The sequence below is a fragment of the Bactrocera oleae genome, chromosome X (genome assembly GCF_042242935.1).
Source record: "Bactrocera oleae isolate idBacOlea1 chromosome X, idBacOlea1, whole genome shotgun sequence".
NCBI lineage: Eukaryota > Metazoa > Arthropoda > Insecta > Diptera > Tephritidae > Bactrocera > Bactrocera oleae.
The window spans coordinates 33,630,871-33,658,705 of record NC_091541.1 but is presented as its reverse complement, the minus strand read 5'-3'; the positions used below and the strand labels follow the sequence as shown (position 1 = coordinate 33,658,705).

At 39.1% G+C, this 27,835-nt stretch overlaps 2 protein-coding genes and 1 long non-coding RNA gene across 6 annotated transcripts in view; 2 read left to right on the top strand and 1 right to left on the bottom strand.

The window, feature by feature from the left end:
* The window catches only part of rho-5 (rhomboid-5), a 44,557-nt gene extending 23,422 nt beyond the window's left edge, over nucleotides 1-21,135 (top strand). For 2 of the 3 annotated variants that reach the window (XM_070112463.1, XM_070112462.1), the window contains exon 8: nucleotides 20,825-21,135. The gene's annotated coding sequence lies outside the window, so the exon portion shown is untranslated. The remainder of the gene's footprint in view (nucleotides 1-20,824) is intronic. The other variant, XM_070112464.1, reaches the window with a different exon arrangement.
* LOC106621198 (uncharacterized) lies at nucleotides 94-3,196 on the bottom strand. Of its 2 annotated transcripts, XR_011397292.1 has the most exons (4): nucleotides 2,858-3,196; nucleotides 2,700-2,793; nucleotides 2,321-2,580; nucleotides 94-2,091 (listed from the first exon to the last, which is right to left on the bottom strand). It is a non-coding gene; the product is annotated as an uncharacterized lncRNA (long non-coding RNA). The 2 variants fall into 2 exon arrangements; XR_001330893.3 differs by lacking the exon at nucleotides 94-2,091 and having other exon boundaries at nucleotides 2,230-2,580.
* LOC106621197 (polycomb protein PHO) lies at nucleotides 2,445-27,773 on the top strand. Its single transcript, XM_070112465.1, has 5 exons — nucleotides 2,445-2,587; nucleotides 24,695-24,851; nucleotides 24,910-26,148; nucleotides 26,963-27,082; nucleotides 27,137-27,773. Exons 2-5 carry the CDS (start codon nucleotides 24,811-24,813, stop codon nucleotides 27,273-27,275), a joined length of 1,539 nt encoding a protein of 512 aa, XP_069968566.1. The 5' UTR covers nucleotides 2,445-2,587; nucleotides 24,695-24,810; the 3' UTR covers nucleotides 27,276-27,773.
* The last annotated feature ends 62 nt before the right edge of the window (nucleotides 27,774-27,835 follow it).

Here is a 27,835-nt window from a genome sequence, read left to right as displayed (position 1 = left end):
ATAACTAGCCTAATGTTCACTGATTTTTCTCAGCTTTTCAATGAGATGTACGTTGAATTTATTCGACTTTTTTTAATAGACAGAAGCTACACCTTTTTCAATTTGGAAATATTTTTATTCAGTTTTTTTTTTGTATACATAAATTAAGTAAAAAAAACAAGATTGCATTCATATACATAGCAATTGTCATCTTCAAAGTCTGCCAATAAATGTTTTCATTCAGCTGAAATCACAATTATTCTCTGCACTGTCGTTTGAATTCCAGTCAAATTGCTTCAACTTCCGCGACTCCTTGTCACAATGCAAACAACTTTCTGTATGAAATAAGCTGTGAGCAAATGTCTTTACATGAAGCTGAATTTTTTCCGTTTTCCTTCTAGGTATTTTTTTTTATTTCCCTAGTTAGTGGAGCATTTGCCAGAGCGACAAAAATTAATATATTTGATGTAAGAGAGCTTTATTTTAGTTTTCAAGGGAGCTTTATTTTTTTTTTTCTGTTGTATTGGGTGTATGCACTAATTCGTGCGGTTTACTGGTGGTCTGGAGGTGTCATGAATTCAAATATTGTTAGTTTGATGTTCGAAGCAGATATTGTGTCGGTTTTGGTTGTCATGGAAATTAATTTTATCGGTTTTGTTAGCAAAAACAAAGAAAGAAGATAATCGCAGACAGATTTGATATGTAAGTTGAGAAATTAATTAATTTTACGAACTAACGTATTTCTATTTTTAAAGGGGAACAAATAAGAATAGAACACCAAATGCCATAATTCTTGGGTTTATAAAAAAAGTCAAGTTTTTTTAGAAAAATTACAAATCGTAATTTAACCCCACAAACAAAAGCAACTTTATTCAGGCGATAATGAAATATAAATCTGTTAAGTAAGCAAGTAAATAAAAACAAGCATACAGGTAAATGCAGGCTAAAATTCACGTACGATTCCCTCCGAACATCAAGTTAATTATTGATCTCTTAAAATCTTACTTTTAATATTTCGTTGCTTTCTTCCTTGAATAAAATAAAGGATAAAATTGCGGAATGAATTGCTTCCAAATTTATTGATTTACAAGTTTTGTCACATTAGCAAACAGCTGATTCGAAATTGGTTTTGCTTATGTTCGAAAAGACTAAAATCCAACTAGACTCTATTGCACCATTGAAAATCAGAATTGGTTTGCAATTCCGACAATTACGCAAATCTGTATTCGGTTCCACAACACCCCTGGTTATGTTTTCAGATATTATTGGTTTGTTGTGTGAACAAAAATTGTATCGGTTTTGGGTATCAACGTAACCAATTTTACCAGTTTTGTTATTAGAAACACAGCAAGAAGATAGTTGCTGATAAACCTGAATATGGCATTTTTTTCAGTTTGGTGTGTTGTTAGTCGTTTGAAAAAATTTTAGTTAAGAAATCAATTTAGTTTATTTATTTTACTACGAATTAACTTATCTTTATTTCTATAGGGGAAAATAGAACGCAAAATGCCATAATTATTGAGTTTATGGAAAAAATTTAGATATTTTAAGAGGATTTACCGAACATAATATGCCGCTTGTATAAGTTAAAGTTAATGATATTACCAATTAATTGTTTGCACGACTTCTTCCGTTCGCCGTCTAATTTATTCTGCTCGTTGCTTTTTTTATATTCTACTCATCATGCTCGTCAAGCTCAGCTTCAATGTTAATGAGTGAACCGATTTCCAAAAATCCGCATTACGGTTGACGCTGATAATACTCCAACCAAAACAGGTTTTATGCTATGATTGCATTCGCTATTATTAATTATATCTTATTAAGCGCAAAGCAAGCCACTCATAGTAAAAAGAGAATTTCAGAATTTCGCATATCACCATAACTTAGATACGTTATGTCGGGAGTTAACACAATCCGTCAAAGCTGCAGGGTCTTCACATAAGTGTGCAAAAATTATTGCAATCATGGACTAGCTGTCATATTACGTATGCACACATACATTTCTCGGATATTTCTGTTTCTTTAATTAGGTGTTGTCGTGCTCTTGCATATTTTGTTATAGGATTCCATATTGTGCAACCGTACAATCTTGCTAGAGCAAGAGATAAATGCCTGCAATAGAATAAATTTTTGTAAACGTGGTATAATATTTTAGTTTATAAATTGAGTTTGGCAACACTGTTATGTGTGATGAATTAAAATAGAGTCCACATGTTGCCGCCATATTTATACGAAGTGTTTTCTGCTGTATTTGATCGGAAAAGCTTATAGTTCGTGTTTTTTGTGTTTTTTTTGTTACGCTTTGAGTCAGATTTGTTTTTCTTCACTCATGTTAATTTACCGCATTTTTCTCATAAAACGAGCGTTATAATAATGATGTGTTTACTGTAAAAATTCTCGAATTGTGATGTGTCGCCTTATTTCATTTTAGGGGATTATTTTCCTACTAACGCTGTTTATATGAAGTACATCGTCGCGTCGTTCCTTTAAGTGAAATTTTATTCATCATAGCCGGCGTGATATTGTTTAACGTATAAAATTGCCGGATTTTTTCACCAACCATACATATGAGCCATACGAAACATCGGATTAAAGAAGTTTCTAAAATGTAAGCAAAACGTATTATTGTGTATGAGAAAAGCTCGTTAAAAATTTCTGTTAGATTAAGTAAATTAGAGATAAATGCAGTTGTCAAAATGGGCGATTTGTAACATGATTACCTGTGTTTTGAGTACTACGTAGGCGCAAATCTTGATTTATGGATGTGTGTTTACTACAAAACACAAAAACGCCAAGTTATTGAAAAACGAAAATCTGATCAAATTAGAGTTTTAAAAGGTTTAGCGAATGTCACTGGGTAAATTTTAGAACAGCATACCCACCAAATCGAGGTTAAACTGGGTTTATACGGAATGAGGAAGTTATCCAGATTAAGAAAATATAAATTCAACTAATTAACAACGATAGGCACCAAGAAATCTTGGTAAATGTATAGTTTAGATCCCCCTTTAACGCACTTTGCACATATTTTTGAAGTAACTTCGTTGTTTTTGCTGTAGCTGCAAAATTCTGCAGAATTCAGATCACTTAGCTGTAATTACCAGTTCAGCGAGTTAAACATGGGTGGGCTTTAGTTTAGCATCCCACGATTTCAGGGTTAAGAGGGGTATGGTTGGATAAAGGAGATTCTCCAGATCAGGAATATATATAATTATTGCCTTACTTTACACTAATTACTTTGCACTTATTATACACTAATTTTTCACTTCAATGTTTCTACATATTTATTTTATATTAAATATTTAAGTATTTGCTTTAAATAAGCATTAAATTTTTACACAATTTTCGTAATATGAACAATAACAAATGGGTTCCATGTTGTCAGATAATAAGTGTTGCCATATCTATTATATATATATTTTGAAAGCGAATTAAAATGAACAATAAAAGAGGATTATACCCCAAATACATGAACTATAATTTTGTTCATTCCCTTCTATTGATAAATTATGGTATTGGATTAGCCAGGGTTATTTTTAAAGTGCGGCCGAAGGCCGCCAGTGCAGAAAGGAGTTTGACGCGATTGAATTATCAACACCCCGGTGTTCGACCGACCAGGGTTATTTTTTTGAAGCGCGGCCGAAGGCCGCCAGTGCGGAAAGAAGTTTGACGCGATTGAATTATGAACACTCCGGTATCAAAATATTTTTCGCGCAGAACTTGAAAAAGTGAAAAATATAAGTGTATAATTCATTTTCCCGCGGCTATATCTATATATATTCTTGATCTGGAGGATCTTCTCTCTCCGCCCATACCCATTTTATCCCCAAAAGCCTGGGACGTTATTCTAAAGCCGACCCAAAGAATGATTTACATATTGAAATAAAGCTATTGTTGCATCATATAAAATAAAAAAAAAATTTCTAAAAACGAATTAGTGAAGTATTAGTGGATATAAAAGTGAAAAATATAAGTGTATAATTCATTTTAAATCGAAAAAATACGTACTTTAAATAGTTGAAATTTTCAACTTTAAACGTAAATATCTCGAAATCTATAAGTTTCCCGCCATATCTATATATGTATATTCTTGATCTAGAGGATCTCCTCTATCCGCCCATACCCATTTTATCCTCGAAAGCCTGGGACAGTATACTAAAGCTGACCCAAAAATAACCCTGGTCAGTCCAAAACTGGTTTCTCAAGAGAAGGGGAAATACTAAAAGATATATTATTGTACATCACCGATAATGGTTCGCGTAGGATATAATGTTTCTTTTCGTTCGTTTGGAAAATATAGTATTACTAGGCGCCCTCCGCTGCGCTCCGGGACACTCGCTTCGCTCGCTCGCCTACGTCTGCCCCCGCCAAGCGCGAGCTAGCTCGTTCTTATGTTAGTTGATTCTCGACAGCAGCAGAAAACTTTTATATATATATAATAGAGAGATTTGTCAGTATGCAACCGTTTTGTTTCAATAAATATAATTGAACATTAAGTTAAATATTGAATAAAAGCTATTTTTGTACTATATAATGTGGAATAAATGCGTACAAACGAATTAGTGAAGTGTTAGTGGATATAAACGTGAAAAATATAAATGTAAAATTAATTTTAATCGAAACGAGACACACATTCAATAGTTGAAATTTTCAGCTTTAAACGCAAATGTCTCGTAAACTATAACTTTCCCCATATATATATATATATATATTCATTTATTATATTATTTATACACTGGTAGACCTCATCAGTAGAGCAGATGTGACTTGGTGAAGATAGTTTATAGGCCAGTGACTTACAGAATTTACACTGCACCTTTTCAACTTTATCGATTGTCGTGTTAGTGTAGGGAGACCAGATTACCGAACTATATTCCAAAATTGGTAGTACAAGTAACTTGAATCAATGACTTCACCATCACGTATGGATGAGTGAAGCCAGGATTCTGAAATACATACAACGTCGTACTGGTTAGCCGCTAATGCTGTTTGAAATGTTGAGAGTTTTGTACGCAGACCTCTGACGTTCTGGTAGCACAGGTGGACGTAAGATACTTTCTTCTTGGAATTCAGGAATATTTAGGGCAATCACGTTGGTTTCACGGCGTTTTCGTTCCGACAGTTCAGTGAAAAACTCTTCCTGGCTGGTAGACAGCCTCATATCTACGTTTAGCTTGTCTTCAACTGATGCAAGTTTGTCATCCAGGGCAGAACATTGATTTGATAGCGAGACGTTTTGTTCTGACAGTTTGCTTACCTCTTTTCTTAAGTCCTTGATTTCACTTACAACTAATTTTTTTAGGTCCCTGAACTTACGTTCATTATTTGTTGTAAAACGTTCAAAATGTCTCTTGAGTAAGGTTTCAATATCCTTTGACGGTGGCGGATCATCTGATGCCTCCTCATCGGAATCCAATACATCACATGTCTTAACACTAATGTCACTTGCACATGAGTCACAGTTCCAAACTGTTTCTTTTTTCTTAATGCTGTTGGCGATGGATTTAAATTCATCGGATGAAAGGTTGGTGCACTTTGAGTGAAACCAACGTCGACAAGCCGCACATTGAATACTTGGCTGCGTTTTATCCCGGATTATGTCTGAGCAATAACCACAAATCTGTTGTGTTGTATTTACTTTTTTGGGTGGCATTTTGTAAGTACACGATACAGGAAAAAAAGATATGTTCCAAATAATTCCGGAGTAATTTTTTATTTTCGTGTATTATCAATGCATTCATTCACTCTATGATGTCTAATTCACAATCAATGTTAATGTTTGTTATGCTTTTTATTATTACACCTCACAATATTACGTCGCACACACCTTTCTTTGTTGTACGAAATTCAATTATGGTTCAATATCAAAATTTAATCGAACTTTTCTTTGTACATCCTTTATATTTCCTTATAAGAATTATTATTTCCTTTTAAGGAAACTTATATGAGGCATTAATTTAATATTCTTTCACTTTTATATATACGATTGATGTAATATAAGGTTGGATGGTATCTCCCTTCCGCTTTTTTGCTCTTCATTCAATGCTTTATAAAAAGTGTTACAGTGATCGGATTTAGTTAAAATATGCGCCGTTTTGTTCGATGATCTGTTTCCATCTAGACGGCAACTTCATAATACCTTCCTCGTAGAAGCCCCCCTCCTTATTTGCGAAGAATTCGGACAGCCACTTTTCACAAGCCTCTTTTGAGTTCAACTTCACACCACCAAGGGCATTCGCCATGGACAGGAACAGGTGGTAATCACTTGGCGCTATGTCCGGGCTATATGGTGGATGCGATAAAACCTCCCATCCGAGCTCCCGTAGCTTCTGACGAGTCATCAACGAAGTGTGTGGTTTGGCGTTGTCCTGGAGGAACACTACACCCTTCCTGTTGGCCAATTCTGGACGCTTCTGGTCGATCGCCTGCTTCAAGCGGTCCAGTTGTCCGCAGTCGATGGTAGAATTAAGCGTCTGGCCATATGGGAGCAGCTCATAGTGGATGATTCCCTTCCAATCCCACCAAACACACAGCAAAACCTTCCTGGCCGTCAATCCCGGCTTGGCCACTGTTTGGGACGATTCACCGGCCTTCGACCACGACCGTTTTCGCTTGATATTGTCGTATGTGATCCATTTTTCGTCGCCAGTCACCATCCGCTTCAAGAATGGGACGAGTTCGTTCCGTTTCAGCAGCATATCGCAGGCGTTGATTCGGTCCAGAAGGTTTTTTTGCGTCAAATTATGCGGCACCCAAATATCAAACTTTTTTTTTGTATCCAGCCTTCTGCAGATGGTTCAAAATGGTTTGGTGACTAACTCCCATCTCCTGGGCGATGTCACGAGATGCCATATGCCGGTCTAACTCGATGTATTCCATGATTTGATCGGTATTTGTCGTCACAGGTCTTCCGCCGGCTGGCTTATCCATGGTGTCGTTTTCACCGGCTCTGAATCGTCGAAACCATTCCTCCGCGGTTCGAAGTGATAGAGTACCATCCCCCAAAACACCATTAATCTCACGGAACGTTTCTCTAGCAGATTTGCCTTTAACGAAGGAAAACTTTAAAATAGCGCGAATTTCGGCGTTAGTGAACTCCATGTTTACACGTCTATAACTGTTGAACGCAATATCCAAACTAATCATGCATAGCGTTGTTTTGTAGGTTATGGAGCTCTGTAGCGCTTTGTCCATCCATCGTGAACCTGCTCGCGATAACCGCCGAGGCCGACGCCGCGTGGTGCAGGTTCACCTGGGCAACTTCTAAGCGCGGCCCCACTACAGGATCGGCTCCATGAGGAACTGGTCCTCATGCTCACCGTCCTCCGCGATGTCTCCCGCCAGGTTCGTGAGCCCCTCCAGAAGCTCCTGAGTGGAAGGGACCTTCGCCTCAGCAGTTGCCGCCTGCTTCGACGTACTTGCGCAGGGTTGAGTCGCAACCTCATCCACCTGCATATTCTTTTCTGCATCACCCTCGGTGATCTTTTTTGGCTTGAATGGCCTCAGGACCACCGAGCTGAACCTATAGTTCAGGCGGAAGCTCACCCTCCTGACGAATTTGTATGATTCGTCATCAATGCAAAGGTTGAGCCTCCACCCTGAATCCTCAGCTATGCTACTGGTCACCCGCCAGGCCGATGTGTCGAGGCCATCGTTTTGATTGCGGATGAGTCCTAGAGCAAACTCGTACGACATTCCTCCGCGTCTGGGGAGGAATACCGTCATGCTGTGCATGGGCGGAATTTCGTCCCCCTTTTTCGCGCAGAGGATGGGGCCATTCCAGCCTGCTAGCTTGGGAGCGATCTCCCTCAGCCAACAAGCCGACCTTTCATCCTTGCAGTCAACCTACAGCATGCCTCCCTTAAAGTTTACCCCATGGAAGGAGGCTTTGTATCCAGACCCTCTGAATACCTCCTCCATGAGTAAATCCTGGAGCACGGAGAGCTCCTCCGCCGGGTAGTTCAGCGGCAGCACAGCCATGCGAATGCCTTTGAGGGCATCCGCATACCTGCGCTGTCCCTCCACTGGCCGGGGGGGGTTTGGGGCGGAGCGATGGCCATCAGTCGCCTGTGCCCGCGGGCTGAGTTGCGCTTACTGGGCAGTGGCCTCGATTGCTGCCATTACTCTTCCTAATGGCCGCGGTGTTACCACCCTTTTGCTTTCCTGAAGCCGGGGAGGTGCTGTCACCTCTCACCCTGTTTCGCGCTAGGGTTTCGGCTTCCTCCGGAGTTCTTCCCTCCTGGAGGTGCCTCAGGTACCACTTCAGGCTGGCACCGCTCATTCCCTTTCTTCTGGGATCGTCCTGTCCTCCCGGACATCCCGTTGGTGGCAGGAGGGGCAGTCTGCCTCCCCTCTTCCTTCTTCGTTTATGAGCCCCACCGGTGATCGCCCGTTGCGACTCCTCTGTGTCCGAGCAGTTGCTCCTGCTCGAAAGAGTCAGTAGAAGTCGGCTGCTGAGCGCCGCTGCACGAGGGCATGTCATCATCGTCATCCCTGGCATGCTCCTCGAACAGTGCTCGCTCCTCTGTCGAAAGGGCGTCCAGGAAGCTGAACTTACGTTTAGCCCCTGTTTCGCCCTTACCTGCACCGCTGTTCTTGTTGTTTCCGTTGTCCAGAGTCGTTTGCTGTCGGGTTCCAATAGTTGTAGTTGTTGTGGTTTTTGTTTTAGTTATTTTACTCATCTTTTTCTTAGGACCCTTGGCTCGACAGGGCGAGTCGCCGGGTCAGCTTTTGTATAGGGGAACAGAGAGTCCGCCGCGCCAGAGCTCCTTGACGCGGTAAGGCCACCGTTACTTCCCAATGCGGCCCGGTGTTGGGAAGGCTCCGTTATACTACAGCCGAATTTACCTCCTGGCTGCAAATCATCCAATGGGCACAGGAGTCGCATAACACCCTGGATTAGGAGGTGGCAGCTCTTGGTTGTCGCACGCATACGGCTTCTGACAACCAGTGCGAGAGTGCAAGCACCGCTCACACCAGTTCGGAGATGCCGAGATGCCTTGCGACTTAAGCCCCTGCACCACGGCAAGGTGCCTGCCATTCGCAGATTCCTCTATTTTAAGCCGACCCTTAGTTCTTCGCGTAGAATTTTTTTGCGCATTGGCGCCGTTCGCGCCTCGCTTCAATAAAATAATCCTGGTCGGTCCATTACCGGGGTGTTTTCAGTTCTCTCGCGAAGAACTCCTTTTTACGGTGGCGGTGTTATTGTTGTTGTAACGGTTACCCAGTCCCCGCTTCGGTGATAAGTTATAGTTTGGCTGTCGTCGAGGTCATCTAACGGGAGGCCCTGGAAACGAGCTGTTTCGACGGGGTCGGACCATAGGGAAATGGGTTTTAGATGAGTGGGGCTCGTGGGGCATGCAAAGAGTTGGTTAGTGTCATGTGGAGACTCATTGCAGCAGGACATATATTTGGTATGCCTGGGTCTATTCTGGATAAGTAGGAGTTTAACCTGCTACAATATCCAAAACGAAGTTGCGCGAGGGTCACTGTAGATTCACGTGGCAACTCGAGCTCTACGTCTGCTATGGGTGGTGGTTTAACTTCTAGTACGCCAGTCACTGAGAGGGAGTGTGTGAAGTTGGCGATTCACTCCACTATGAATGGCGGTCAGTGCTTGTCTAAAGTTCGCTGCGTCCGTAGTCCGGTGGGCGTACTGTCTAATGTCGTCGGCGTAATCAAGTTAGGACCTCTTGATGTTCCTAGAAGGCGGTTCCGCTTCAAGCAGACAACTCCAGGGGTGATTTCTACGAAAACATCCCAGCAGAAACTGATTGGAGAGGAGCTCGTTATATACCTTAATCGGAAGCATAAGGGCCTCACTATGCAGCTGTTCTATTGGGGACATCAAGGGGCATCCCGTGATAGTCCGGAGTGCAGTGTTGTATGTTGCCAACAACGTTTCTTTGTCTTTTCCCCAATAGCTGCCGGCAAGCACTGTGGCAGTTATCTGGGTCGTGTGAGGAGTGAAGGAGCACAGGCTGTCCCATCGACTGAAATCCTTAGATTTAGTCTGTACTCCTTCGTCCAGTTTGTAAAAACGGTTGCTGTGGATTTAGTGGGGGGAGAGTGTCAGGCTCCTTGCAAAGAAGAAGCGAGAAAGGTCGGAAAGATAGCCCTTTACTTTCGAGCACATACCATTGAGTCCATTGCCCGACGTCAATATCGTGCAGTCATCAGCGTTTGAGGTCATGGAAATTCCCTCCAGTGGTTATGGAGTTTCGAAATATAGAAGTTAAACAGTAGCGGGGAGAGGTCACCGCCCTGCGAAACCCCCTATTTAATTCTTCTAAGTTTGGAGTTTTGACCTCGAAACAGTACGGATAAAAGCCGAACGCTTAGGTAGCTCTTAGTCCACCGCATCAGCTCTGGAGGGAGCGTGGATTTTTCTATGTCCTGAAGTAGCCGTTTGTGGTTGACTGTGTCATAACATTTTGACAAGTCCAACGCTACGAGGATCGTCCTCTCGCAGGCTGGCTTCTGGTTTAGGCCATGATCTATCTGGGCGTTTATGACGCTAAGTGCTGTGCACTTTTCGGAAGCCATGCTGATGGCCTGCTTCTTCCAGCCGGTATGAAGCGAGCAGTAGCAGCAGCGAACACCTTGCGGAATTGACGCTCGCTAACGATAACGTCCGTAGGAATGAGTAGTGCGGCGAAGGTGCTCTCGGTAAATTCTGTAAAGCCGACCTAGTTAGCTTTGGTAAAGTTAACAAAGGTGCGGTTGTTCAGAGAAATAAAATCGGGAGGTTTCTCGATCGAGATAATTAAAAGCAGATGGTCTGATGCGAGAGTTAGCATATGGTGGGAGCTTCGTCATTCATTGTGCAGAATGTCGAATCTGTTCCGCCAGCTCCATCCCCCCACGATCGTTTGAGAGGCAGGAATGCCAAAAATCGTGGTGCGCGTTAAAGTCGCCTAGCACCAAACGGTTTACACCACGAAGTAGAGCACCTATGTTCAGCTGATATTCTGTTGGGCAACATGTAACTGAGCTCGACATCGCCTGACCGGACTTCTATACCCTGACATTTAAGGGTAGTGCACCTGCGGTCGATGTCAACATATCGATTAGACGATATTGCACGGTGTTGTGCAGTATGAAGGCTAGGCCTCCAAAATTATTTCGCTCGCGATCCTTACGTAAAACGGTGAAACCTGCACAACTCAGAAGATCTGAGCGGCTTTTTAGCTTTCCTGGCTTATCAAGGCAACTATCTCTTCGATCTTCATTGGTCAGACTGGGAGTCATGCTGCCTGTGTGAGCTCCATAGGGCCGTGCGCGAACATGGTGCAGGTTCCACAGCCGTTAAAGCAGGTGTCGCAGTAGTGCGTTGGCAGCATGGTGCCACGTAGTTCGTGTGCGTCTTAAGGCCTGAGCAGGTCTTAAGATGACTCCATCCATTGCATGTATTGCACCTAACCGAAGTGGAGTTTGGAGGGAGCCTTTTAGCGCAAATGAAGCAGAAGAATTCCTCGGGGCCCGGGTTGGACTCGATGCCAGCAGGCCAGCAGCCAGGAGGATACAGAGCAACCCAGCTGCTAGGTGTTGCTCTCAGGACGACAAACCTAAACTAAAACTTACCGATCCAAACAGGGTTAGATCGCCGAAATAACAGCCCTTGGCCGCTTCAAACAAATAGCCCTATTCGGTCCAACATATCTTCAGTTCATTCGCGTAGAACTCCTTTTTGCGATGGCAGGCTTCGGCCGCGCTTAAAAAAAATATCCCCTGTCGGTTCAAAGCGCGCTGTGCTCAGTTCGAAGATTTCTTTTTGCGTTGGCGGCCGTCGGCCGCGCTTTGCCTAAATAACCCTGGTCGGTCAAACACCGGAGCTTACGAAGAGAAAGGAAATTGTGAAAGAGTTTGCGTAATTCATCACTCGATTATGTATTTTGTATTCACGGTGTAAGCCTTCTTTTTCATTTATTTTTATTCGTTTGCAAAATATGGTAACACCTTGTTTTTGTTTGCATGCAAATATTTTGTTATTGTATGAATAAATGAATTTGAACCAAAGTTAAATATTAAATTAAAGTTAGTTTTGCACTATTGAAAAGAAAAAATTAGTAGAACGGACTAGCAAAATCTTAGTGGATATAAGAGTTAAAAATATAAGTGTAAAGTTAATTATAAATCAAAGAAACGCGCTCTTTAAATAGTTGAATTTTTGAAATTTAAATGCAAATATCTTCAAAACCATAAGTCAGCAGCAGCTGCTATTCTAAATCCCAGCCAAACTTTTTGTTTGATTTCAATTTTAAAATGGTTCCCTTGCGAGTGGGTCAAAATTTATTCAAAAAGCCAAGTTAGTTTACAAACCTTAGGTCTTTGTCTTAAATCAGCTTAAACTGCAGTCGGACACGTAATTAGCAGTTTAGCAATGTTTTAATACTTTTTATTTTTATCTACATTTACAAATATTTGAGGAAAGTTCTTCAATTTATGCATTTTACAATAAATTTGTAAAGTAAAGCGCATATTTAATTATTTGTAAAATGGGCAGAAACAAATCATGTGACGAAAGTACTTGAGTCATTATTATTAATGTGCGTAACGACGTGAAGTCCTAACTTGAGATTGTTGAAGATATCTAAAATAATGGTTTTCAATGCTGTTCAGTATTTTAAAATCCACAGCAGACGTGCCACGCAAGAAAAGACCTCGTATAACTACCGCTGGAGATGACGAGCGAATCTTTTCCCACAACAGCCGGTTCTGCCATACCGGATTTGACCCGGATTTTATCCGGCCAAGGGCTGTTATTTCGGCGATCTAACCCTAGCTTTAGATTAAGTTTGTCGTCATTGGAGCAACGCCTAGCAGCAGGGTTGCTCTGTATCCTCCTAACCCGTGCTGGCATCGAGTCCAACCCGGGCCCCGAGGATTTTTACTGCTGCGTTTGCGCTAAAAGGCTCCATCCAAACTCCACCTCAGTTAGGTGCAATACATGCAATGGATGGAGCCATCTTAAGACCTGTTCAGGCCTTAAGACACACAGGGAGTGGACCACAAGTTACGTGGCCCCATGCTGTCAACGCAATAATGCGACATCTGAGTCCAGTCGAGTGGCCAACCTCCCCCCCCCAACCTTCATCCAGCTCCAATCCTCGTACGAGAACCACCCAGCCACTCCTGGTTCCTCGCACAGTCTGTTCCGTGTGTCAGACCATAATACGCCGGAATGTCCCATCAGTCAAGTGCAATTTTTGTACTGACTGGTGTCACTTTCTGTCGTGTTCTGGTATGCGCACCACACGTGAGTGGAGTGCGTCTTACGTTGCCCCATGCTGTAGGAGTCTGCCCCCGCAACCACATACAGTGTGTCTTCAATCAACACCACAGTGCGACAACCGCCCATGCGGATAGTACAGCTGCAACAACCACCACCTACATGCACCCCACTCACCCCTAGGATCACGACTGGACACCCGCGAAAAACGCGACTCTTACAATTCAACTGCAACGGACTTCAGAGTAAGATCGAGGAGGTAGTTGCATTCATGAGCCGGGAGCGCGTAACGATAGCTGCGGTCCAAGAAACCAAGCTAAACAGCCGCTCAGATCTTCTGAGTTGTGCAGGTTTCAACGTTTTAAGTAAGGATCGCGAGCGAGATAATGGTGGAGGCCTAGCCTTCATATTGCACAACACCGTGCAATATCGTCTTATCGTTGTTGACATCGACCGTAGGGACAGTACCCTAGAATGTCAGGGTATAGCTGTCCGGTCAGACGATGTCGAGCTCGAAATATTTAATATATACATCCCCCCAGTTACATGTTGCTCAACAGGATATCACCCGAACATAGATGCGCTACTTCGTGGTGAAAACCGTTTGGTGCTAGGCGACTTTAACGCGCATCACGATCTTTGGCATTCCTGCCTGTCAAACGATCGTAGGGGGATGGAGCTGGCGGAACAGATAGACGATTCGACATTCTGCACAACGAATGACGAAGCCCCTACCAGAATTATGGGCACCTGTAATAGCTCGCCAGATATTACCATCGCTAGCGGTGGTCTGATAAATAGTATAACCTGGCGACCTATGCTAACTCGCATCAGACCATCTGCCCATAATTATCTCGATCGAGAAACCAACTGACTTTATTTCTGTGGACAAACGCACTTATGTTAACTTTAACAAAGCTAACTGGGTCGGCTTCACAGAATTTACTGAGAGCACCTTCAACGCACTACCTATTCCTACGGACGTCATCGTTGGTGAGCGTCAATTCCGCAAGGTGATCGCTGCTGCTACTGCTCGCTTCATACCGGCTGGAAGAATAGCGGAACTCCGCCCTAATTTCCCAGCCGAAGCAGCTGTACTAGCAAACGAAGCAGCTGAACTAGCACCTTACGCCATGCCGATCCCTGTGATCCCCGAATAAGGGATTTCAATTTGGAGATTCGGCAAATGGTAAATCATCATAAGCGGACAAAATGGATAGAGCACCTGAAGTCCTGCAACCTCTCCACCGGTGTGAGTAAGCTTTGGACTACTGTCAAGGCCCTGTCAAATCCGAGAAGACATGACGATCGGGTTGAAATTTCGATGGTCATGCCTCCTCGGACCCGAAGAAGGGCGCGAGCTATTTCAGCCGACAATTTACACTGCACCCTTCGACTGACAAGGCCAAACGACGTGTTACCCGACGGCTGCGCAAAATGCCAAAAGACCGCGCACCACTTACTTTCACCGATGGGGAGGTTCAGAGTGTCATCAAAAAGGCGAAATCGTCTAAATCCATTGGCCCTGACGGAATAAGCATGCTGATGCTAAAATACCTAGGCCCAACGGGAGTAAATTATCTCACCAAGGTCCTCAACCTCTCGATATCCACTCTTCAAATACCCGATGTGTGGAAAGTCGGAAAAGTGGTCCCACTACTGAAACCTGGGAAACCCGCCAACAAAGGGAAGAGTTATCGCTCCCTCCTGGGCTGAAGCGGTGGACTATGAACTACCTGAGCGGTCGGCTTTCATCCGTACTGTTGCACAAAAATTCCGACAGGCAATAACCCTAAAATTTTAGGCGTCACTTTGGACAGTCTGGGCTCTTTCACTCCTTACACGACCGCGATAACTGCCACAGTACAGAGGCGCAACAAAATCCTCAAGTCGCTTGCCGGCAGCTCTTGGGGGAAAAGACAAAGAAACGTTGCTGGCAACATACAAGGCAATTGGCCGGCCGTTACGCAGCCCCAATATGGTCGCCTGGATGCAGTGACACGCAGAAGAAGAAGCTTCAGACCTGTCAGAACACTGCACTCCGAACTATCACGGGATGCCTCTTGATGTCTCCAATCGAACACCTACATAGCGAGACCCGTATGCTTCCGGTTAGGGAACACAACGAACTCCTCTCCAAGCAGTTTCTACTTAGGTGTTTTCGTAGAAACCACCGCTGTAGTCGCCTGCCTGTAGCGGAGCCGCCTCCTAGGAACATCAAGAGGTCTTTCCTTGATTACGTCGACGACATTAGATAGTACGCCGACCGGACTTCGGACGCAACGAACTTCAGACAGGCACTGACCGCCATTCACAGTGGAGCCATCAACACCTTCACAGACTCCCTCTCAGTGAATAGCGTACTAGGAGTTAAACCACCGCCCATAGCAGACGTAGACTCGAGTTGCCTCGCGAAACCACAGTGACCCTCGCGCAACTTCGTTCTGGATACTGTAGCAGGTTAAACTCCTACTTATCCGACATACCAAACACATGTCCTGCGTGCAATGAATCTCCGCATGACACTAACCACCTCTTTGCATGCCCAACAAACCCCACTCATCTAACACCCTTCTCCCTATGGTCCGACCCCGTCGAAACAGCTCGTTTCCTGGGCCTCCCGTTAGATGACCTCGACGACAACGAATCTGGAATTTATCAACCAAACGGGGACTAGGTAACCGTTACAACAACAACAACAACACAACGAGCGAATCTTGAGCGAATTTAAAAAATATCAAAAAAAAATTCAATCGTGCATATTTTTGAGAAAATTTATAGTTATATATATCAAAAGACATTCAAGGAAGAAGGTCTCTTTGGGTCCTAGTTTCGGATGAAACGAAAATAAATAGATGCTAATGCTTCCATATTCTGACGACAATACGCCTGTTACTTGGCTCTTCAGCAACATAACGACCCCAAACATACCGCGTGGTCAACTAAACGATGGAAGGACGAAAATATGATTTCTTTATTAGAAGGACCATCGTGTAGTCCGGACCTGAACCCCATTGAGAATCTCTGGGAGCAATCGAAAACAAAGGTTGGATTGCACAAAGCCGGAAATTTCACCGAACTTTTCGAAGAGGTAAAGATGGAATGGGAAGCAATTTCTAAAAACATAGGTGAGAATTTATTGTACTTGAACAAATGCCTCACAGATGTGAAACAGTTATTCAAAATAATGGCTTTTCGACAAAATATTAGCTTTTCAATCAAATATAATTATTTTTTACCAAAATATCAAGCGTTGCTAATTATTTAACCGATAGGTCTTGGTACTTAGACCCGACTGTCGAGGAAACGGTTTAAAGTTCAAAACATCCAACTATTTTAAGGTCGTGTTTCTTCGATTTATAATGAACTTATGGACCCCGTCCACGCGTTGCGATAAATACATTAATCATAAACTATTCAATACAGTAAAAGTGTATATATGAATAAAAACGAAAACGTTATTTCCGGTGTAAGAATTCAAGGGATTAAAATGTGAGCATTACTTCCATATTGAAAAATGATTCCTACAAATTTTCTTAGGTTTATTATTAAGAACAAATAAACATAAGATATAAGATCTTGAATTTTTATTTTATTAATTCTATATTCCGATTTGTAATAAATGAGTAATTTTCAAAGTTTTTGGTTGATAACCTTTCAGATAATGAAAGGGCATATGATTTTTAACAATAATACTTATAGTATATATATAGATATTTCCTTTAATTTTTTTGATTACCAAAGTGGAACCGTTGTATAATTGAGGTGAATTGAAATTGCGCTGAATAATAATAGGTGAACCAATTTTCAACCGAAGATGTGATGTCATTCCGAGTATATGGTATCGAGATAATTTACGTTTTCATTTTCATCAACAACAGTAGCAAATGATTTAAAATACATCTGATAGCCTGGCAACAGCTGTTGTATCTGGAATTTAATTTCGTCAACATCTACCTTTTTGGCCGCAATGTAACCTGATTACTGAGCCAGCTTTGATCCAAACAGATAATTTCAGTGATATTTACTCGCAATTAATCAATTGATTTCGTGAACAGGAGTGCAGAAATTGTCTGGCAGTGTAAGGCATTGCGTATTTGGTTACAGTTCTCACCATACCATCCCCAATATCTAGCAATTGTTTTATATCTGAGGGTGGATGAGTTTTCAATTTTTGTTTATTATGGTAAATTGAAGTGTTTCAATACTACCATAAAAACGATTGCTTAAATATTCCTTAATCGCATTGGCTCAAGAAAAGCGAAGAATGACTGGTCTGTCTGCAATCACCAGACAGTTGTAAGACAGCATCACCGAAAACTTCATCGTTGCCGTTTCAATATAGCATTGTTTTGTGCAATGCGTCGATAATATTTGTGAGCTATTATCTTAAATTATGATTGAACTTTTTATCAACACTGCAGCTATGCCGATATTTTTTTAATTTATTTTTATTAGATGTTGTGTTTGGTTTGTTATGAATGCGATTTTCTGTTGTGTCATTAAAAATGTTTTCCAAATGGTGCGACCTAACGAAAAAATGTCTTGTTCAGTAGCAATAATCAGTATAATTCATATATTTATACGAAAATTACTGTACTTTACAGTAGCTATGTGTTCTTATTAGTATTTTTTTTCAAGTAATAAAATATTCAAATGATTCTTACATGAATTTTGAACACATGCTCATTTGAAATATAATTTTTGTATTTATGAATTGATTTTTAACATAAAAAAATAAAAAGTATCCTATGTCCCTCTCCGGGCTCTAAGCTACCTCCCCACCAATTGTCAGCCCATTCGGTTCAGCCGTTCTTGAGTTATAAATAATGTAACTAACACAACTCTCTTTTATAAATAGAGATTTTACACTTATATTTTTAACTTTTAAATCCACTAACACCTAACTAATTCGTTTCTACACATTTATTTTTTATTAAATAGTGCAATATAGCATTAATTCGATATTTAACTTTTTGTTCAATTCTTTTTATTCACACAATAACAAAAGGATTTATTGATGTTTTTCGTCAACGAGTTAGAATTAAATTTAAATCTGTTGTTTCCACCCTTCTCCACATTGTATTATATTATTCAGCCTCAGTACCCTGATCGCCCTAGTGGTATTGAAATAATGTGATCTTTACTTTAATTTGTGACGCTGAGGTTTACTCCGGAGTTCTTGCTTACGTGTACTGAAGTGATAGTTCTGTAAAAAAGCTATGGCTTTATTGCCAAAAGGCTTCGCGAGGCTCCGCATGATACTAACCACCTCTTTGCATGCCCAACAAACCCAACTCATCTAACACCCTTTTCCCTATGGTCCGACCCCGTCGAAACAGCCTGTTTCTTGGGTCTCCCGTTAGATGACCTCGACGACAACCAAACTATCACTTATAATCCAGCGGGGACTAGATAACCGTTACAACAACAACAACAATTTTGTGAGGTGTTAGCATATAAAAAGTGCATAGTAGAAGTGTAAATCTCGATATAAATAAAAAAAATTACACATCTAAAACTTATGAACTTTCAGTCAGATATATATTCCTAAAGAACTGTCCGATTGGTCTTTGTGAACCCTTGACACATATATTCAGTGAATCCCTTATCATACTGGAAATTATCATACATAACCTTAATACACAAGGACAGATCAAAAGCGATGGTCACCAATTATCGTCCGCCCGTATTCAGTCGCCCTTACCAAGTTATTTGAGAAATTGGTGCTACCACAGCTATTACAGTATTTTGAACACATCATAACCACCAAACCCCATGGGTTCACTGGAGGCAGATCCACTACAACAAATTTGTTTCTATATATTAACAAATTGCTTAATACTATGGACTCCGGCAACTGTATTCATAGCATCTACACAGATTTTAGCAAGGCATTTGATCGTGTTGACCACGAAATCGATGGCTATCTATTTCATAAATATGAAGTGATATCTGGTGTACCACAAGGGTCTCATTTATGCCCGGTACTCTATTATCGGTAATAATATTGTCTCAGACCATCTGCTGTATGCAGATGATCTCAAAATTTCAGACCTATTGCCTCTATGACTGACATCTTAATGCTACAGCAAGATATTGATACTCTTGGTAATTGGTGCCGTGTGAATAAACTTGACCTCAACGTCAACAAATGCGTTGCTATATCTCTCACCCGCTCGTACTCACCAATTCATGCAAACTACAAGATCGACGGCCGGGAGATTATAGAGGTTGAAGACGTAAAAGACCTGGGCATGATAATAAGCTCACCTTCTCTAAACATATTGATAAAATCACATCCAAGGGATTCAAAACCCTCGGGTTCATTCAAAGAAAACGGTATAGATTTCAGCAACCCCTACACCTTGACTAGACTTTTCCAATATTTGGTTCTACCTATCCTTGAATATGGGTCAGTTATCTGGTCCCCTTTCTCAAATGTAATGATAGACAAAGTGGAAAAGGTCCAACGCAAATTTTTCTACTCTGGCCTATTAATTGTCATCATCAAGTCACACCTACTCCACTGATGAGTTATACTAGCGCTTTAACATCAACAAACTATCTGCACGTCGACAGTTTGCTGATTTTAGTTTCTTCTACAAAGTTGTTAACAACATCATTGATGCTCCCGACATTCTCGGCTGTTTTGAATTTGCCTCAGTCGGCCCAGAACTCAGTCGTAGTTGAATACTAAAAATTTCCAACTCCTAGAAAATAGACCGCGAAATAGACTGGCTAAATCCATCAATTCACTTCAGGGTGAGATTGACTTCTACGGAGGTACATACACGGCTTTCATCGATAACACCAAGAAACCTTTCCTCTTGTAATCTCAGATTTTGATCTATGCAACTCGCCCAAACTTCTACCACAGCGCCCTATATATATAAATACACATAGCCAATTAAGTCTGCGTTCACCCGACACAGTTTTTTAAGTGAAGTAAAAACACAATGTAAATATGTAACTTAGTTCAAATTTTCTACATGTATTTCTTCTTTATATTCTTAAGTTCAAAATGCAAAAACAAAAATGTATATCCGGTTTCCAGAAGTCTGATCAACTTGAAACTTTGCAGACGTGTCAAGGACCGATGACAATGCAATAACGTTAAAGCAATTATGTATACTTTATTTTTATACTTTCGCAACATGTTGATTTCTTTTCCTTGTGTTTCATTTAACGATTTTGTTGAAAAGTTGAACAGTGTTGCCACCAGACAATACTGTTGAAAATCTTGTATATATCCTATATGCAAACTAATATAAGACGAAGCACAATTAGTTGTTGTTGCTGTTGTTCTTGTAACGGCAGAATTCTGCCGAGTTGACAGTCCTTGGTCTAATAAAAATCCGGGTTCGTTCCGGATAGAGAACAGTACAATTGGTAATTGGCTACTGTTTGCTTGTTTCTTTTATTCTTGTCAAAACTCGTCAAACAATGAATATTTAGAATCCTATTTACCATATAAATTTGTGAGAAAGTTTATACATTTAAGAAATATTCTGATATCTTCATAGATTTTTATAAACTGTAATTTAGGTTAATTGCCCCTTTTAAAAATATTGACAATAAAATGAAAAATTGAATTAAATTTTATTCTTTTAGTAGCAAACATAACGGAAACCAAAGAAATATTCATCAATTCAGGATGATCATCTAAATTAGTCAAACTCCAGACTCAGGAATTACATTTGATTAAAAAGGACGAAATATTCAGATTGTACATCAAACTTATGTATAAAATTCGAGGTTCTTTGATGATTGTTGTTAAAAAATCATACTTAAAATAGTCAAAAAATACTTGCTATCAGGATGTCTCAGTCAAATATACTCTGTGAGGTGGAGCAGACCGATTCAATGGAGGAAGTAATCGATCGTGAACACTTCACTAATATGAATGTAAATGCAGTTAGTGTTGGATACCCACAATTTGGAATTCTAGTCAGAAGTGATCAATATGAAGAAGAAGTTGCTTCAAAACATGAAGATCCTCAGGATTTTGTGATGCAAAATATCGAAGACGGTAAATAACACATTTTAATTAGACTACTTTATAAAAAGCTTAGCATTCTGTTAATATAAAAATGAGAGGTACCACCGTTTGAATTTTCGTCTTTTAACAATATTCAAATTAATAACTATATTAAGAATCGTCTAATAAGTACATATATAAAATTCTAGAGGACCCTGTCCACGCGTACTGCTAAAGTATACATTAATTATAAACTATTCAATACAGTAAAATTGCATTTATGAAGAAAAACGAAAACGTTATTTCCGGTGTAAGAATCCACGGGGTTAAAATTTGAACATTACTTTCTCATTGAGGGGTAATTTTCAAAGTTTTTAGTTGATAACATTTGAGATAATGAATGGGGTAGATTATTTTTAATTTTAAACAATAATATTTATAGCTTTTAATTATAAACATTTTCAAATTGAATTTAATTTAGCCCTACTCGTATCGTACATTCCAACAGTATCATTGGAAAACGTGGCAAGAGGACTATTTCTCCACTAAATTTCCAGTCAAAATGGTTGCCATAATAATATTTCCGGTAATTTATTTGATTACCAAACGGGTACCGTTACATAATTGAAATGGATTGAAATTACTCTGAATAATAATAGGGGAACCAGTGGTAAGACAGCATCACCGAAAACTTTATTCATCCTTATTGTAAACTTCGTGTGAATAAATTACACTCGAACAAAAATTCGTATCATGAATTTCGTGTGAAATGTTCGAATTTCGATTATCCTATTGTGAACTTCAGCAACCTGTCACATATTGTTATTTTATTTCAGTGGCATTTAAAAAAAAATTTGTAAACATATGGCCAATTTTGCGACTGTTTTAGCTTAAAGTGGGTTTTTATTTTTATAATATATATAATATTTTGATCTAATCGGTATTGGGTGCATAAATCATGCAGATAACAATTTCAGATGTATTGGTATATATGAAGGAATAATTGATTTAAGGAAAACGTCTTGAATGGCCCCACATTGGGTAGCAATGTGAAAATCGATGGTTACCTTTTTCATTCTGAACTCGATTTCGATAGTTGTCCCTTGCTATTGTAAAAATCATGTAAATTCATTGAAAATATATGCACTTTCTCCTTGTTTTGTTGAAAACTCCTTCCTATATCAGGATTTTCGGTTGTACTGTTGACCAAAAACATCAACTGTATTTTGTTAATAGCTCTTAGTTCATATAAAAAAGTTCTTAAAATCAAGTAAATAGTTAATAAAGAATGAATGTTCCCAACTAACAAATTTCATGCATTCGCGTGAAAAGATTTTCATTTACGTTTAGGGAGATTTTTCTCATGTGAAGTTCACAATAAGAAAAACACAAATTTGTGAATTTTTCCATTAGAAATGGCGTTTACATAAATTTTACAATAAGACTGATTGTTCCAATTTCAATATTGCATTGTTTTGTAAAATGCTTCGAGAATATTTGTGAGCCATTATGCACCCATCTGAAGTTATAATTGAACTTTTTATCAACACTGCAGCTAATATTTTTATGTTAGTGGTTGCATTTGGTTTGTTATGAATGCATGTGCGTCGTTCGCTCAAATTCTAGCAAAGTAGCCACAACGCCTTGGCGATGCAACTGTCAATGCAATTTTTTGTTGTGATATTAAAAATGTCATACCGGTTCTAAATGGTGCGTTCTAAAAATAACCGTCTTGTTCAGTAGCCACCATGGATATAATCCATATATGTATACGAAAAGTAATAGCAATCCTCTTGCAATAAATATGTGTTATTATTATTTTTTTAAGTATTAAAATATTCAAACGATTCTTACGTGCCTGTGGGGAGTCTTTTTAAGTCCTTTTTTTAAGTTTGCTCACAGCAAAGCAGTTCGTTTTCAAACCATCCAGTTATTTAATTAATTAAATCATATCCTTGTCGTATCGCTTTCTTGTATTGTGCCGTTAGGCCAGATACCTCGTCTGTTATGATATCGTCGAGTTTTATGTGTTCAATTTTCCCCGAGTCTTGCTTTGACATCTACAAATAATCTCCACTACCGTTACCAAGGGAAAGGGAAGTTCTGCATAATTAAAATATAGAATAAGAGTTACCGTTATGCTTGTGTTGGAAACTATAATAAATATCTTATTTGCGGAAGGAAGCCAGTCTACTTCAAATCGCAGATAGTAACCCTGAGTTTACATTTTTGGGATGCAATGTTTAAATCATTTGGCAATATTGCTCATATTTTTGACGAAATCGTAAAATGAAACATAGAGAAAAGGAAAACAATGACGCTCATTAGAATTTTAAAAATAGTTAGGTTTAGTAGAATTGACTTAATTTGTATGCTCGTGAAATTACTAACTTTCTATGCGTTGCCTCAGGTTTTCAAGTTTATTAATATTGACAATTTTAAAATTTATTTACTAAATATCCACGTAAAAGAACATAGCGTTTAGGCACAGTTATTGCAATTATAAATATTAGTTTAATCATACTAATGCAACAATAGACATGTAAATTCTTAAGAAAAAAGTTTTTAAAGAGCAACGATGTTTTGAAGACTAATTTTGGTCAATTATTCAGTTAGAAACGTTTATTAATAAATAGAAAATAAAGTGTACATATTTGATTGAAAAATGGTGTATCAGGATAATTTTGATGCTGTTAGAGTTATCTAATGTAATGTAATTAAACGTGGTTACAGTCCCATTTACAAACGGCATCATAATGGCGCACGGCTTTTTTCAAATTTAGTTCGTGAAATATTGAGTGAAAAATTTCTAATTCAAGTTGAGTTTATTGATTGTATTATTTCGAATTTTCGGCGCATAGTAGTTTTCTACTTCGTTTCATTTTAAATGGCGAAAATAACTAGCCTCACCACCTCTGTGCATATTGTTCGCACAGAATGTGCCTGCTTAGTGTGGAATAACAATGCATTGCTTGTATAAGAAGAACACGTTGTAAGGCGTCGCGTTTATTAGCTAATGATATGATTGCTACTAATACATTCATTAAGGTTATTTTCACATATTGTCACTCTAGCAGCAGTGGGTAACGTGTGTTAAGCTTTACTTATGTATCTAGCCCAGGGTACGATATATGCTTCAATATATTTTGTTCTGACCCAATACATCGATTGTGGTAGGGTAGGGGAGTGACGACGCATCGTACGAGTGTGTAAGTGCATTACACACTGGAAGCGATATCGTAATGGATCGTATCTAGCAAAGGTCCATACAACGTGTGAATCACACCCTTTACTCTGCAATCAGTCGGGAAACATCTGTGGTAATAAGATAACATAAAATTCGCTTGCATTAAAAATTTTGCATTAACCACCAATTTTGCAAAGATAGACAACTATATCGTATCTGAATTGGAAAACTTGTATTTATTTCAAAATTTGTATTACTAGCATGTATTTTTTTTTAATATAGTTAAATGAATTATGTTCTTATATTAATTTTCTAGTATTTAAAAGTGAAAGTATAGTGATACATTCTGATTCCCACCTGCCCAATTATCATAAGAAAACTGCAACCGACCATTCTTTTAATAGTAATCTGTTTGTGGAATCAACAGTACCAATGATTGCAACTCCCAGCCCACTAACTGTAATATCAACACGGTAAGTTTATTTTATGACTTTAGATTTTTAGTTAAACAATAAGCAAGTACATTTTTAGGAAACGAAGGCCTGTAATTAAGCAACTCAACCCAGTTACATTGAGCAGTAATGTAGGTGATCAAATGAGTACGATTGGTGCACAACATGGTGCTCAAAATCTTAGAGGTGAATTCAGGAACAATGTAGTATTATTTAATCAACGTCAAAAGTACATTAATAAATATGAACTGCCACAATTGCATTCCGCTGGCGGGGTAACTACAAGTACGTGTAATACTATATGCTACAAGCCTATAGAAATAATGGAAGAACCTGCAAAACCTCGTCGCTGGGAGCAGAAACAAGTGCAAATAAAAACGATGGAAGGAGAATTTAGTGTAACCATGTGGGCTTCCGGTAATTCAGACGACGAAACTTCAAATCCAGATCATGAGACAGATTATCAAGATTTTATATCCTGTGAAGAACAAGAAGTGGATGAAGAATGTAACATTCCTGATCCTGTACAGGGATTTGTGCCTACTATCAATAGTAATGATTTTCAACAAGAGCACTTATTGCATCGACAGCTTATCATACAGCAACAAGAGCTGCACTCCTCCCCAGTTTTAGTTCGAAATACAGTCGATTCTGGAGATGCGTCAAATCCAGCAGATGATAGATGTGGCACAAATGAATCCACAATAATAGGATTAGATATATCTTCTCATCCGCAGTTATCTGAATATGCTGGTTCCAGCAACATAGACAATAAATTAAGATTTAAAAAGACTGTAGCAAATAATAAGACCGACACTTTTGTAACATTAGATGAAGAAAATGCCAAAAATGTTGTTTTGCCAGTTTCGCGTACTGCTGTATTGGCCACACCACTTATTCATCCCGCCAATACCGCTGTTATTACAATGACTAGTATGGATAGCGGTAGCTTATCAAACGCTTTGCCAGTAAGTGTTGTTGTGCAACAAAATCCGCAAGTTATTTCCACTTCACCACCGCCCTTAAGCTATAGTAACAAAATAAATACGGCGGCATCAGAAAGTAATTGCAATGGCCCTGGCGAAAAACGTATTGCTTGTCCCCAAAAAGGGTGCTACAAGTTTTTTCGTGACAATTCAGCAATGCGTAAACATTTGCATACACACGGTCCGCGTGTTCATGTCTGTGCTGAGTGTGGAAAAGCTTTTGTTGAAAGTTCAAAGCTAAAGCGCCATCAGCTAGTACATACTGGAGAAAAGCCATTTCAGTGCACATTTGAAGGTTGTGGAAAGCGGTTTTCGTTGGATTTTAATTTAAGGTAAGTATTGGTTTTACAAATATATTACTCTTTCAATATGTTGCGTAATATTTAAGTAATTTTGTTAACCTAAGGGTTGTTTATAGTAATCAACAAAATTCAGCTAAGTACGCGATGGATCGGATATTAATCCCGGTGTTTAATGAATAGCTGATAATTAATGTATCGGGATAGAGCTTGGTACATATCGTTACTTTAAATGAAATCAAGAAAAAACGTTAACTTCGGTTGCATCGAAGTTATAACACCCTTCATAAATATAGAAGATTCCATACAAGTACTTGATTTTGATCGTCAGTTTGTATGGCAACTATATGCTATAGTGACCTGATTTCTTCAAAATCGTTGCCTCTTACAATAGAGTGGGCCGAATTTCGTGAAGCCTAACCGTCCGAAAACAATGGTTTCGACAAATGAGCAGCTTCTTGGGACGAAAAGGATGTGTGCAATTTCAGATCGATATATCAAAAATGAGGAACTTGTTCGCGTATATACACACAGCCGGACGGACATGGCTAAATTGGCTCAGTTGGTCACGCTGATCATTTATATATATATTCTATAGGGTATAGTTTAATATTAGCAATATACTTTCATTATGTTTTCCAACGGGCCACACTTTTTTTAGAATGGTTATTTCGGGTATTTGAGTGACTGCAAACAACAGAAATCAAAAGTTTTCCATACTTTATTAAAAACCATTGAATATAGACCGAGAGTAAATAAAAGTATGCAGCATTTTATATTTACTCACATTAAACAAAGTTAAATAAAGATGTAATTATATGTATTGTTTTGTGATTTTGTTTTACAGAACTCATGTGCGAATTCACACGGGCGATCGACCATACGTTTGTCCTTTCGATGGTTGTAACAAAAAGTTTGCGCAGTCTACAAACTTGAAATCACATATTTTAACACACGCTAAAACTAAGTAAATATATATTTTAGTATACCTTCATTTAATTATTTGCTCGTAATATTACAGGCGAAATACTCTAGGTGGCAATTGCAGTAATACTAATAACGATTCCAGCAGTCCAGTGCAGATAGCTACTCAAAATCTAATAAAAGTTGAAATGAACGAAATTGATTCCAACTCCTCATACGTTGTTTACACTGATTAATATATTTTTATCATCATAAAAACAAACAAACCAATATCGATTCGTTTTTTCTAATGGAACCCAAAAAAAAAGTTGTCTACTATACCTCTATGGAAGAAAGAGGTATTCTAGAGAAGATAACGCTGTCTTTTATATTATTTATTTTAGCATGCGCCATTTTTTGTATGAATGATTTGATTGAACTATTCTCTGCTATGCTGATAACTTCATAAATTTTTTTTAATAGATTCACTTATTATTAACTGTCGGAGATAACCATAATGTAATTACATATATTTATGTAATATTAACGAGCTAGTTTGAATTGTATGAATATGTTATAAAAAATATGCAATGAACTTTGACAACCATTACATGTATAATCCTTTATAATTTTAAAATTTATGAAATTGTACTAAGCAATGCTCTAACTACTTGAAATATTTACAACGTGAAGCATTTTTTCCAGATGACTATGTATGAACGAGAAATAGAGACTATATATGATTTAAAAAAGTATGAATTTTTTTAGTTTCAGTATGCATATTTTTCACCTTTATGTATGTCATGTTGAAATATTT

Excerpts from the sequence above, each read along its gene's own strand:
- LOC106621197 (XM_070112465.1), top strand. The coding sequence starts at position 24,811 with ATGATTGCAACTCCCAGCCCACTAACTGTAATATCAACACG. Across the intron at positions 24,852-24,909 it reads CTAACTGTAATATCAACACG|GAAACGAAGGCCTGTAATTA; the intron begins GTAAGTTTATTT and ends GTACATTTTTAG. Across the intron at positions 26,149-26,962 it reads TCGTTGGATTTTAATTTAAG|AACTCATGTGCGAATTCACA; the intron begins GTAAGTATTGGT and ends TTTGTTTTACAG.